This window comes from Neoarius graeffei, chromosome 4 (genome assembly GCF_027579695.1).
Source record: "Neoarius graeffei isolate fNeoGra1 chromosome 4, fNeoGra1.pri, whole genome shotgun sequence".
Lineage (NCBI taxonomy): Eukaryota > Metazoa > Chordata > Actinopteri > Siluriformes > Ariidae > Neoarius > Neoarius graeffei.
This window is the reverse complement of record NC_083572.1, coordinates 16,617,921-16,632,835: the sequence shown is the minus strand read 5'-3', so window position 1 is coordinate 16,632,835 and position 14,915 is coordinate 16,617,921. Positions and strand designations below refer to the sequence as shown.

Sequence of the window (14,915 nt, the reverse complement as noted above, 5' to 3'; positions counted from 1 at the left end):
TTCTGATGATATCAAGAAATGAGGAAGTGCAAACTCGTCTGGCCTTCCTGTACCGGAAAACCTACTGACTGTTTTGGGAGACTCCTTCCAAAAACATTATATAATAAACACGTCCTTATCGAAACCCTCACCACCATCGACGACGAGGTGGTGTTTTCTTTGTTCAGTGACGACACTTTTTCTGTTTTACATTCGTCCCAGATTACGTGGAGTGTCGGCTATACAAGTGAATATGAAGGGAGTTGTTACTATAGTAACAATAATGTCTGAGAAGAAGTGCATTAATATAAACGTGTAACTGAATTCAACAGTGCTGTGGTCGGAGGAATAAAAGCATAGGAAGTGTCTGACAGCAGACGACTTTAAGAACTTCCAGCATGCAGCTCTACACACTTTATACACGCTCTGAATAGTTTTTAACACTGACTGTGAGGTAATGCTTCCTTGGAGGCTGATAAAGATCTGGAAAGGTTTCTCAAGGCTTCCGAAGGACAGAGATAAGATCACACCCTCAGCAAAACCTGCTGTAAATAACTGCAGTGTTTTTCTCACTTGGCACTCGGCGCTGATTCTTTATTCTAGTCATGCTAAAAGAAATTGAGCCCTACCATGCTTCAGAAACCAGCCAAGGCAGCCATAAAACCTAAGTCAATTCAGGTCAAGTCTTGGTTTTTTTCCTCCCTTGCTACCTATATATAGTGGATGTCCGCCTCTTGACCGGGAGATCTACTCACGGTCGGGTCGTACAAAAAAAAAACATTTAAAAAAATAAATTAAAAAATGGTACATATTGCCATCTCGCAAGTCACGCTGCCAAACAGATGCAAACAGGGAGTCAAACTCTCGCAGTTACCAGAGGACCAGCTCCCCACTGTAACCCTAGCTATGTAATAGGCGAGAGGGCTATAGAGACAGATCAGTGCCACCTGATGTGCCTCAAGGGCCTGGAAAGACCAGATTCTGGCACAAGAGGGACTTTGGCTTTGATATATATACACCGCTTTTCCACCAAATCAGTTCCAAGGCTGGTTCGGGGCCAGTGCTGGTTCACAACTCATTCAACTTGCAAGCCAGCTGAGAAGCAGTTTGCTTTTCCATAGCTTGCGGTGCTAAGGGAAGCCACGTCATTACGTCGCTGTATACGTCAGTTACGTCGCTACGTTTGCATAAACCTTGGCGCGAATATCGAAGCAAAAACAACGCGGAAGCAGCAGCAGCAGCAACAACAACAATAATAATAATAAAAAATGACTTCGCGTTTGTACAGCTGCTGCTTCTCGTCGCTTAAAAATGGCGACCTTTCGCGGTCTTATTGTTGTTGGTCTTAACAACTCCGCCCCCCCGACGTAAGTGGTTCTTTCCTCTGGCCCAGCAGAGAGTTGGTGCTAGCCTGGAACCGGTTTTTCTGGCCCCAGAGCCAGTTCTTTGTCAGTGGAAACAGAAAACCCGGTTCCAAACTAAGCACTGGCCCCGAACCAGCCCTGGAACTGCTTTGGTGGAAAAGGGGCAATAGTGGAGCATGTGGTGCCTTGTTCACAGGACTATGCCAAGTGTGAAGGAAAGTACAGGCTTCTACATGGTAGCCCAAGGACTCCCAGTGAAAACATTTTGTACAACAGTGCTCCGAAAGAACAATCTCCCCCGCTGGTAACTAGGCCATAACTCTGGTAAAATGCAACTGAATTGAACAAAATTGCAATATGCGTATTCGCGACATATAACAAAGAATCCTGCCAAGTTTCGTGAAATTCCTCCAAAAATTGTGAGGAGAGTTGATTTCAGAAGCTGAGCACCCTTCCCGAAACAGACGGACATCGCCACGATATAATCCCCTTTCAGCCAGCGGGGGATAAAAATTGTGCAGCAAGTTGATTTCAGAAAACAAGCACACCTTGATGAAATTGCCAAAGTCTGTTAATAATCAAGGCATAACTCTGGAAAATTTTGCCCAAATTAAACGAAATTTCAATATACGTATAATGGTCATATAACAAAGCCTTTTGTCAAGTTCCTCCACAAATCGTGAGAGGAGTTGATTTCAGAAGAACGTACACCCTTATGAAATTGTCCAAGTTATTTAATCAGGGGTCAAAACTCTGGTAAAATATCAAAGATGGCGCAGCGGACGGTTGCCTCGGTACTTCGCTGTCTCGTACTTTCTACGTTTTTGTGTATTTGTGGTTTCTCTTGCGCTTCTTCTCTGGTCACATACTCCAGAGAAGAACTCAAACATTGGATTAACCACCAGTAAAGTTTTTGCATCGATCCGGAAAGTTTTCCAGAGCTACTTGTTGGAGGAGCAGCAGCTCTCTATGGTCTCCGCCGAGGACGCCGGAGACACCGTGGGAAGCGAGCCGGCGCACTCGTCAGGCTGAGGCAGCGGGGGTTTCGCGCTGCGCTCCCGTCTATTCACCTGGGTAACGTCCGCTCTCTGGCCAACAAGATGGACGAACTGCTGCCCCTCAACACAATCAACACGGATTTTAACAGATCTGCTGCCTTGTGCTTCACCGAAACCTGGCTCGGTGAGCACATCCCAGATACTTCTCTCCACCTGCCTGGATTTCACCTGCACCGAGCAGACCGCAAAATGGAGCTCACGGGGAAAACAAGGGGAGGCGGAGTCTGCTTTTACATTAACGAAAGGTTGGTGTACTGATGTCACGGTTCTAAACAAATCATGCAGTCCTCATCTGGAGACATTCATAAACTGCAAACTCTCACAGAGCATAAAACAGTTTTCCTCATTTATTCTGGTTGGAGTTTACATCCCTCCTCAGGCTTGTTACACTGAGGCGTTACAACAGCTGGCTGACCAGATAAACAACGTGGAGAAAAAACACCCGAAATCTTTGCTCATTGTTTTGGGGGACTTTAACAGAGCAAACCTCAGCCACGAACTGCCAAAATATAAAAACAGCATATCAAGTGTCCCACTAGGGACACTAACACTCTGGACCATTGTTACACTGTTTTAAAGGACTCCTACTACTCTGTCCCCCGTGCAGCCTTGGGACCATCTTATCCCGACCTACAGGCAAAAGCTGAAATCTGCTAAGCCTGTAGTCAAGACGGTGAGGAGATGGTCTGATGAGGCCCAAGTGGAACTACAAGCCTGCTTTGACTGCACTGATTGGAGTATTTTTGAGGCTGCAGCTTCAGACCTGCATGAACTGACTGATACCATGACATCTTACATCAGTTTTTGTGAGGATGTGTGTGTGCCCACCAAGACCTTCTGCACATACAACAACAAACAACCCTGGTTCACTGCAAAACTCAGGCAGCTTCACCAGGCCAAGGAGGAGGCCTACAGAAGTGGGGACAGAGTCCTGACAGGCCAGATACACACTGACGAAAGAGGTGAAAGCAGCTAAGAGGAGCTACGCTGAAAGGATCAAAAACAGCCTTTCAGCCAACGATCCGGCATCAGTGTGGAGAGGCCTGAAGAATATCACCAGCTACAGGAGACCATCCCCAAACACTGCAATGAACCATCAACTGGCTGACGAGTTGAATGTGTTCTACTGCAGATTTGACACATTCACACCTCTCCCCCCCTCAGACATTAAAGACCCATTTACACCCCTGCTATACATAGTTTTCACTGACGTCACGGCATTCCAGGGAACGCCCTCCAGCCGCCATCTTGTGGGGCAAACAAAACAGACCATCGCTATTACCGACTACGTTATCTCGGACGAATTTATGAAGTTATATAGTCAGTTTTCTAAAATAAAGATCAATGTCGGCAAAATCAAGCAAACGGAAGTATATAGATACATTAGACAACATCTCACGACAATGGCATGCAGCCAAACTGGCCTTGATTGGGGGAACTGACCCCTACGAAGTGGACAAAGATGCATTTTCAAGTGACTATGCAGGGCTGCCATCCATATCGTACCCTGATATTGTGAACTATTTCGTGAATAGTAAAAGTGCCTACACACTTGACGACCTCAAAGCATACAAGTCGCTGGAGTCCTACAATTATTTTGTCTGTGGCTGGGTCCGAAGTCCACCATATAAAAACAAGTGACAGTCGTGTCCTAATTACAGCCAAGGTATGTAAACATTGGAAATAGAAAACGTGACAAACGAGCGATATTAAGTGTACATTACAATGTAAACGTACACTCAGCGGTTCCAGTTAGGCATTCTCCAGAGATTGTTTACACGGTGTTTTAGTTTCCAAAAACAAACTTAAACACAATTGATTGTTTATTTAAACAACTTACCACTTATAAAATGATCGGAGCAGACTTTGCTGTGTTTGGAAGGCTGATAATCCTTGCGGTTGATTCTCGCAAGCCATAGATTTCTCCTTTATATGCTGAGTTTCTTTGTTTGCTCGCCTTCGTGCTCCCGTACAGTGGGAATTCCATAAAAGCTCCGCTTGATGTCATCATCTGACCTATTACGACAGCCGTGAATACAACAGGTGTGCACCATTGCTAGCTTTAAATAGCCTGTTTGGGTTCTTTTGAAAACTTTGTACTCGCGCGTTACAATGTGTGCTCAGTGACCCGTACGGTAAGCTTGACCCGCAAGATGGCCGCCACTAGGGAATCCCCGACTCTATGACGTCATGTGCAAACTATGTATTCTGCCTCCTCTCACCTCTGACCCCACACCAGCACTCAAGATCTGTGAAGAGGATGTTTGTCAGCTTTTTCACAGACAGAAGATCAGGAAGGCACCTGGCCCAAACGGTGTGTCACCCTCCTGTCTGAAGGCCTGTGCTGATCAGCTGGCCCCCATCTTCACCCAGATCTTCAATAGATCTCTGGAGCTGTGTGAAGTCCCCTCATGCTTCAAACGCTCCACAATAATCCCGGTTCCCAAGAAATCCACCATCACAGGACTGAATGACTACAGGCCTGCAGCCCTCACATCTGTAGTCATGAAGTCCTTCGAGAGACTGGTGTTGTCACACCTAAAGGACATCACAGACCCCCTGCTGGACCCCCTGCAGTTTGCCTACTGGGCAAACAGGTCAGCGGATGATGCAATTAATATGGGACTGCACTACATCCTGCAACACCTTGACTGCAGGGATGCATGCCAGGATCCTGTTCGTGGACTTCAGTTCGGCGTTCAACACCATCGTTCCAGACATCCTCCACACCAAGCACACCGTGCCCTCCTCCACCTATCAGTGGATTATAAACTTCCTGACTGACAGGAAGCAGCAGGTGAGGCTGGGGAGCATCACATCCAGCACCCGGACTATCAGCACTGGCGCCCCCCAGGGGTGTGTGCTCTCCCCACTGCTCTTCTCCCTTTACACCAATGACTGCACCTCAAGAGAACAGTCTGTAAAACTCCTGAAATTTGCAGACGACACAACGGTCATCGGCCTCCTCCAAGACGGTGACGAGTCTGCATACAGACGAGAGGTTGAACAACTGGTTTGGTGGTGCGGTCAGACCAATCTGGAGCTGAACACGCTCAAAACTGTGGAGATGACAGTGGACTTTAGGAGGAGCCCCCCCACCAACAACACTGTGACTGCTGTTGAAACCTTCAGGTTTCTGTGCGCCACAATCTCCCGGGACCTGAAGTGGGAGACCAACACAGTCACCATCATCAAAAAGGCCCAGCAGAGGTTGTACTTTCTGCACCAGCTCAGGAAGCTCAACCTGTCTAAGGAGCTGCTGACAATTCTACTCTGCCATCAGTCAGTCTGTTCTCTGCTCTTCCATCACTGTTTGGTTTGGATCGGTCACCAAGCAGAACAAGAAGAGACTGCAACAGACAATAAGGTCTGCAGAGAAAATTATTGGTGTCAGCCTGCCCTCCATCCAAGACCTGTACCTGTCCAGAGTCAGGAAACGGGCAGGTAACATCTCTGCAGACCCATCACACCCTGGTCACAAACTGTTTAAACTTCTCCCCTCTGAGAGACGCTACAGATCACTGTACGCAAAAACAACCAGACACAAGAACAGTTCCCCACCCCCAGCGCTCGAAACTAACGGTGTCCCGATGTCCCGGGGACCATAAAAAATGTCATCGGGACACAAAATTATCATATCTGGGACAATCCCGGGACAATGGAAAAAAAAAATAGATCTAGAAAAAAAGTTCTACATTAATATTATTTACAAAGCCGTAACACATACGTAGACATTCACCGAATTTGTCAATTTTAATTTTAAACCATTAACAGCGAAAAATACATAGTAGCTACACTTTCGATGCACCTGCATCCGTAGGCTACAGAGCAGCGCATTCTGTTCTAGAATCTTCGGCCGGAGTCCGCATTATATGGACTTGGAATGGAATTGCTACCGCACACGCTGCGCCGACTCTTGCCAGAACAAAAATGCTGAAGTGGTTGAAGCGGACCGACCGCGGGGAAGAAACTGAAAGCCCAGACATAACGTCTCCGGGACCTTCAGGATCCAAAGTGTCATCGCCTGGTCTGCAGGCAACGCTAGCAACTGAATGAACTTAATGAACACTGTTAGACACGTTATAAAATACAACAGGAATGATGTGGATGATATTGACGGAAGATACCGTTCAACAGAATAAGTGAGTTTTCTTGGTGCCTTTCTAGTTCAGAAAGTTTAGTCAGTCAGCAGCACAACTAGGCTCGGACCTGGCACTATGCTGATGGTGCTAACATTTGCAGCGAAAGTTCATAAAATGGATAACGGAAAGTTCATAAAATGGATAACGGTAATGGATAACGGAAAGTTCATAAAATGGATAACGGTAATGGTGAAAATAAGTTGGCCTTATAAGTGCCAACAGATATTCAAGGTATAAGTAGATGAAATGAACATAAAAGGGGTCTTATTTTCAACTAAAGTGTACTGCAGATGTAGGGAGTTGAAACATTTTCTGAATGAGCTAGTTGGCCCCTTTAAATAAACGGGTATCTATTCATACAGTGAGATCGCCAAAGTTTAATAAACTGAAAATGCAATAACTGTAATTTTGAAGTAGATGATGTATAGGACATGTGTCGCTTGTGTCTTGTGACTTATTGTAAAAATGATATAAAGGGTTCAAAATCGCATAGTTACAAATATAATAGTAACTTCATATGATAATATTAACCACTGGTTATTTCAGAGAGGAAAAAAATGGGGACACTATTGCTTCCATTCGGGACAATACAACACAGAATTCGGGACCACTGGGGGACACAAAGAAAAAAAGTTAATTTCGAGCCCTGCCCGCCCCCCAGGCTGTCTGTGATGAACAGCTAAAACCGGACTCAAATATCAGTAACATCAGCTGTGAAATATCTGCACACTCATACCGTTATTCTGTGCACACTGTATATTTATACTTCCTAAGTCATCCTTGCACTATGCACCATTTTGCACCAAAAGATTATACATGTGCATAGCTTTGTTGTTTGTTTTTTGACTATGCTTTTTATCCGTTTGTACAAAGACAGCTAAGTGAAACTGGAGTCAAATTCCTCGTGTGTGTTCACATACCTGGCAATAAAAGTGATTCGGAAAATTTTCACAAACGAAATTAAAATCGCACTATGCGTATTACCGTCATACAACAAGGCCTTTTGCCAAGCTTCGAGAAATTCGTCCAAAAATTGTGAGAGGAGTTGATGTTAGTGGGCGGCACAGTGGTGTAGTGGTTAGCACTGTCGCCTCACAGCGAGAAGGTCCGGGTTCGAGCCCCGTGGCCGGCGAGGGCCTTTCTGTGCAGAGTTTGCATGTTCTCCGCGTGTCCACGTGGGTTTCCTCCGGGTGCTCCGGTTTCCCCCACAGTCCAAAGAAATGCAGGTTAGGTTAACTGGTGACTCTAAATTGACCATAGGTGTGAATGTGAGTGTGAATGGTTGTCTGTGTCTATGTGTCAGCCCTGTGATGACCTGGCGACTTGTCCAGGGTGTACCCCGCCTTTCGCCCGTAGTCAGCTGGGATAGGCTCCAGCTTGCCTGCGACCCTGTAGAACAGGATAAAGCGGCTAGAGATGATGAGATGAGATGAGTTGATGTTAGAAGTCGAGCGCACCTTCATGAAATTGTGAAAGTACAAGGTTGTGAATCAAGGGCTGCAACTCTGGTAAAGTGCGACCGAATTTAACAAAACTACAATATGCGTACTACCGACATATAACGATGCCTTTTACCAGGTTTGGTGAAATTCCTCCAAAAATGGAGAGTTGATTTCAGAAGGAAAACACACTCATGAAATTGTCAAAAGTATAATTTTGTTAACCAAGGGACTGTAACTTTGGTAAAACGCGACTGAATTGAACAAAATTACAATATGTGTGTTACCAACATATAACAAAGAATCCTGCCAAGTTTGGTGAAATTCCTCCACAAATCGTGAGAGGAATTGATTTCAGAAGGTGAGGACCCTTCCCGGGACAGACGGACGGATGGAAATCGTCACGACAATCCCCCTTCGGGCCTTTCGGCCAGCAGGGAATTTAAAACAAACAAACAAACAAACAAACAAACAAAAAACCCTCAAATGGATATGATGAATTTAGACGTTATAAATTTGAGTGGTATCCTTCACACATCATCTGGACGTCTGGAAGATTTAAAAGCAACATCCGCTAGATGGCACTTCAGAGCCAAAACAATCCCAGCCTGTCAGGTTTCCAAACCGAACTGAAAAACGTTCTGCGATTTCACTCACAGCGACGTTAAACACACGGACAGTTCGGTCTCTCTACTGTCAAATCGAAAACTCTGACCTGAATAGATTAGTATTAGCTTGCTGATCCTTACCGTTAGCTGCGGTCAGGTACGACTTGTTACTGCCTCTGGCTTTGTCAGTGAGCTCCTCTGTGATGTCCATGTGTGTGTGGATCTCGTCTCGTAATTCCTCCAGTGTGGTGCACAGCTGTTTCTCCCAGTACGTCTTATCCAGCACGTTTAATAGCTCCGCCAGCTGCACCTTGGTACTGTAATACCAGATTGTCTTGTTCTCGTGCTCGCCGTCCTCCTCTCTGAAATGGGTATCACAGTCAGTCAACACAGAACAAGTTAAAAGGCTGAAGACGATCGTTTCACATCCTATAACAGCCCGTGAGATAACACCCTCTCCATGTTCAGTTCAGACAGAAATTTGAAGTATGGCCAAAATATGGAAAACTGAAATTATTTAAAAAAAAAAAAAAAAAACTGAAATACGCTGAATAATAATTTAAAAATCGAGCAAATTGGTCCAGTTTTTATGAACATCTTTAGGTCTTGGATATTGCTCTTTTCAGAGAAATGGGCCTGTATAAAACAAATCGGAAATTCACAAGGAATTTTTTTTTTTTTAAGCGCTAATCCTGAGAATAAAACTATTTTTGTTACTAAATTGCCAAATTTTGCAAAATTTTCTGTGCCACATTGCTTTTCCCTGTAGAAACCAGAAATTTTTTTTTTTTAACTTCCATGCATGACTAATACAGCGAATTAACATAAAAATATCTAATTTACAAACGGTTTATGAGGATAAATCATAATGATAGGTTTTCTTTTTATTTTATTGCTTGAATAATATCTGGAAGTTTCTCTGGGCTGTGAACATCTTTAAACAGGGTTTCTGCAGGCTTGAACAAGTTCAATTTAAGACTTTTTAAGACCATAACAGGTTAAATTTAAGACTTATGCTGCACAAAAAAAATAAAGAAAATTGGGAGAGCCTGAATTACTTTCAAAATAACATTTATTACCATTCACCAATGAACTCATTACATCCCTAGGGTGCGCTCTTGCATTAATGAGGAACTAAGTTGCAGTGGAGCCAAAGACATCCCGCAAATCACTTGAGGGTGAGGCATTCGATTCCGTACGGTTTGTGTGTTGTAACGTGACAGTTCGCATGGAGTTAGCTGATACACCGTCTCGAGATGTGCTTGGACCTGACAACGGTGAACAAAATTGAGTGATGGCATGCGATTGTTGCAGACTTTTATGGGCAGCCTGGTGCTTCTCCGCTTTCGCGTGCGATTCCAGTGCCTTTACACCCAGGGTGCTGAGTTTGAGTGTTCTTTTGCACAATGTGCAGTACGCCTCAAACGGATTGTTTGGTACACGTTTTAACCAGTCTACGAAATCACTGTGTTCAAGCCAGCAGTCGTTAAACTTGCATTTGCCCATTTTGCTACAAACCGTGACAATCTCCCTCGCTTCTTTTAGGCTCTACTGTCTAAACGCGCGCGTACCATGCCCTGTGCATCACCATGCCAACCGGGCTAGACGCCGGATTCCACTGTGTCTCATTTGTAGTTTGCAGCTTAGCCTACTGATACTAAGTAGGCCTAGCCTATATGACTAATTATGAATAATCACCAACGCATTTAACAAAAAAAAAAAAAAGTGAATGGGGTAAATGGACGTAAGGATTTAAGACTTCAGAAAAATTACATTTAAGACATACAATGCAAAATATGCTCGTATTTTAGACTTTTTAAGGCCTTAAATTAGGATTATCAAATTTTAGACTTTTTAAGACTTTTTAAGGTGGTGTTTACATTAGACCGTATCAGCGGATCATCAGATTAACGTTTTTAAAACGATTCGCGTGCACACAGCAACGCCAATACACGGATACGCTCGGCTCCGGAGGCATCCTGCGCTCCAAATCACTCCGCCCTGAACAGCGAGTGCCCTCTGGAGGGTGCGCACTCCGGCCCTGCGCAGCTCACAGAGGACGCGAGTGAAGCGCACGAGCAGTGATTCGGGACAAATAGCAGGAAGTGAAAGTCCGCGCCGTTTTTCAGCAGTCGCGTCACATGACCAACGTGGCATGACCAACGCCAGCGAATCAGGAAGGTGGATGTCACAGTGACGTTGTCCAATGATGACGTCAGCTAGAGCTCAGCACAGCGTATCCGCGTTCCTCAATGTTTACACAGCACCGGATCAGATACATAATGGATTGAATACGTGGGCCCTGGCGGATTCAAGTTGTTCCGCCTGTGGAGTCGTTTCCCGGCGTTTTAATGTGAACGGACAGTGCATCCGCGACGAAAACGAGACGGATACAGTCTAATGTAAACACCACCTAAGACTCCGCGGAAACCCTGTTTAAAAGTGTCTCAATCAGCTAATTTGCATATACATGCTAATTTGCATACACAGGCTAATTTGCATACATGCATTAGGCCAAATTTAAAAAAAAAAAAAAAAAAAGTGTTTCCGGTAACCCGACCGATCGAGAATTTCCGCATCGAAATTGCCGACCATAAAGTTTTTATTACAAATTTCCCTCGATATTTTAGTGTAAGCAGCGTTAGTTTGTCATAATTTTTTGTTTCAACGCATTCAAGTTGTGAAAGAAACGATAAAAAGTAAAATGTTTCGCCACTTCTATCAGCCCTCATACTGAAGGAGGAAGGGAAAACTGAGCCGAGGCGCCATTTTGAATCCTCATTCAAGGCTGTAATGCAAATTGCTTCCTTTTCAGTATACAAGTGCACTTCCATGGCAGGGAAAAACACTACATTTTGCCGCCTATGTAGTCCCCTATTTATACAAATAGGAGTCATTCAGGATTCAGCCATGTTTTTGCTCGACCCAAGTTCTACAGTAGGCTCGGCTAGGCCGTCTGCTTTTAATGGAAGTAGCCTAGCCTAGGACGTTATTTACACGTTATTTCTTGATAAGGTGTTTTCACGTTATTACATGAAAATATCATGAAATATCGCTTCCGTAGATCATAACTCGAACTCTCGCGATATTTTTTTTTATTCGTTTAAAGATTTAAAACACTTATTTTATTATGATGTGTGGTATAAAGGATTCTGTGCCAAAATACTATTTTGTAAGATGTTTACTTGTGTTAATTTTTTCGAACAAAATAAAAAAAAATTAAGAAAAAAAAAAAAAAAAAAAAAAAACTTTCCTACCTACCGACCTTATTTTAGTATTTCATGTTACCGGAAACACACTTTTTTTTTTTTTTTTTGGCCTTACTCAGGCCAAAATTAAAAAAAAAAAAAAGCTTATATTCTGTCAGTAAGTTCAGTTGAAAACGCCTCCAGTAGCCAAACCATGCTTCTGGCCGTCATTTAAAGTGTGGCTATAAACACCATGAAGGAAATATGCACATTAGCATATTTTAACCTCATTTGCATATAACTGATTATTCTGAAACAAAGGGTGCTGATGTTCAGAAGCCGCGAAACACTTGTTCCTCAGCTTAAATAATCAAAACGAAAGTACCATATTGAGCACAAGAGATCAATCCGTTTCGCTCCATATGCTTTTTTTGTGCAGATCGCGTTACTTCCCTGGAATATTTGTGACTCATTTGTGAGACTCACTGATGGTTCGACTGTATGGTTTGAGTACTGAACAAGCTGTAGTGTATATATGGTTTTAAATCTACATACGCACACATGTCCCACAATGCACGAGGGTATCCACAGCCACGTGTCGAAATTTCTGTTTCCTAGCCAATGAGTTAAAACGAGTGTTTTGGTGGGGGGGGGTGGGGGGGAGCCCTTGAGCCATCCAAAAAAAAAAAAAAAAAAAGGACGCTCCAGACACAGTGCCGTGAGCACACCTGTGTGGAGCCTTTGCAAGTTGAATATATCCATGTTTAAGCCGGAGATTAAAGGAGATGCGCAGAACCATGGCCTCACTTCGTTTATAAACGCCTTGAGACCTCAAGAATGGCACAGGAATAGTTTTAAGCGTTAACAAATCTAATATAGTCATTTTTATGATTAAAGTGATTCATATAGGTAGCGGTCTGAGTGAATGACCTTGACGTCTGTAATGTCGCCGCAGGAAGGCTATCGGTCTCATCACCATTTACACCATACTAAAACACAGAGCTGACTGTAACTCCGATCTGCCGTTTTGAGCTAATTTATCGCCGTGTCACGTAGATGTGTGTTGCTGGCGGGTGCAGCAAACACGACAGAAGGTGGATTTATGTTGCATTCATGGCCCAAGAATGTTCAAACTGCAAAGATTTGGACGCGTTTTGCGAGTTGTTCACGGGCACATTGGGCGCCTACGAAGTGGTCTCTCCTCTGCTCTGCTCATTTTACTGAAGACTCGTACAAGACCTCTGATCTGTTGAGGAGCGTTGGCTATAAGTCCGTATTGAAAGAGGGTGCAGTACCAACAATTAAATAACACCACAAGAAAACGAAAGTAAGGTCAGTTGCACCAGTTCTCCCGGAGCGTGAGCCGAAGGTTGTTGCCAAAACCCGGGACGGGACATATTATAGCTCGGGCAGTGACCTCCCCGCGGTTGTTGCTAAAACCGGTGATGTTTAGTAATTGCCTGAGCCGAGCAGTAATGGCGGAGTACTCAGTATGGAGAATGAGTGGACTAGCCGTCTGATTTCTCTACTGGATATGCTTGCCTCGGAAGCAATATCTCGCCCTTGTGTGGAAGAAACGAATGAACAGAGAACTAAACTGAAAGTCAGATTGTTTCAAAACAATCGGCCACAAGGTCAGCCTTCAAGAAGCGAGAACGCAGACGGGTAAGCTCCGACTCTCATTTAGATACAAAACAACACGCTGTTTACCTGCATTTAGATTAATACATGTAACTTGTATTGTGTGTTTAAGTTACCGGTATAAGATTATTTATTTTGCTTCAGAATATGATTGTCTCAGTTCATCTGATTATTTAATTAGCCTTTTATCAGTGAAAATGCATGCATGTACATGTATGTTGCGCAAGTTATAATACCCATCCTGTTTTAATGAGCGTCAACCCACAATCAATGAAGTCAAATCAGTCTTAGTTGAGCAAGTCGGTGACGGTATTTCTTACTTTCACCATAAATTTTTATTTATATGACTTTCGTCTATAGCTGTCAAAGGCCTCGGCCTTAAAACCGGTTACCGCCGTGACGTCACGCGCTCAGGGCTGGCTGGCTCACCAAGGCAGCTTGAATGCCAACTTTGCGGTCGATTTTAACTCTCAAAAATATATACATTTTTTAATTCCCATTTATGCAGCATACAAGAGTCAAGGATGGAGATACTATCCACTCAGAAATGTATTTCAAAATAAAGGTTCTGTGTATCTCCTTTAAGCTATAAACATGGGAAATTAATATGATCAAAACCGATTATGAGCAGCATCAATAAAAACTAATTTTAAAAAATCCCACCGAGAAAGGCATGAAATTAGGGGAAAAAAAATAAATAAATGTGGTGCATTCATCGATTACGCAGCCGCCATATTGACCGCTGTCTGAACTCATTATCCATGTCAGAGTATACAATAACTATCCTTTAACGAAGTTCTGTTTACATCATCAAATCAGTGTGATCTGGGCTTGTTGCAGAAAAACAGCTTGCATCAACAAACCTTCAAGGTGAGCTTGAGGTAACAAGGATATCCCCCCCCCTTCTTCTGCCCGGTACCAGGTTTCTTTACCTTTCCCTATTGTTACTTCCGTATCCATAGCTGGAATTTTGTCTTGGGCTGTTTTCGGTCACAGTGGCACTAAATTAACTCGCAGCTAGCTAACAGGAGAGCTTCGCTGTGCGTCTGTGCAGCAGCGGCAGACAAATCTTCCAAGCCTGGCGTTACAGACCAGCAGATTTCATGTCATTGTTATTTACCTTTTTTTTTTTTAAATTCATAGTTGGACAAATTGTGCGTGTTTAAACAATGCACCTTAATGCTATGAACTGTGCTAGAAAAAAACCTCAGAGTAACAAACCGACTCATTGCAACGGGTTAAAAGGTTATTTCTAAACTTAAAAAAAAAAAAGGAACTGACAAATCATGTGACGTCGTCAGGTGGAAATCGCTCCTGCTCTAAGTGTCACACTCACACTATGATCCTTCGGTTTAGGAACCAGTATTTCCTCCGGTGACGGTCGAACCCGATCGGCTCGTGTCTGATGTAGGGGCGGGTCTTCTGGCTCTCCGTGACACTGTCACCTACGCCTGGCACCCGGTGAGCTTCACACACCTCACACTGCCATTCCTCCT

General features: G+C 43.8%; 1 protein-coding gene across 1 annotated transcript in view; it reads right to left on the bottom strand.

Moving 5' to 3' along the window:
• LOC132884228 (nucleosome-remodeling factor subunit BPTF-like) overlaps nt 1–14,915 on the bottom strand; it is a 174,269-nt gene that overhangs the window by 131,986 nt on the left and 27,368 nt on the right. Inside the window, exons 4-5 of the mRNA XM_060918044.1 lie at nt 14,756–14,913; nt 8,732–8,952 (exon numbers count right to left, since the gene is read on the bottom strand). Of these exons, the coding sequence (XP_060774027.1) occupies nt 8,732–8,952; nt 14,756–14,913 (379 nt within the window). The remainder of the gene's footprint in view (nt 1–8,731; nt 8,953–14,755; nt 14,914–14,915) is intronic.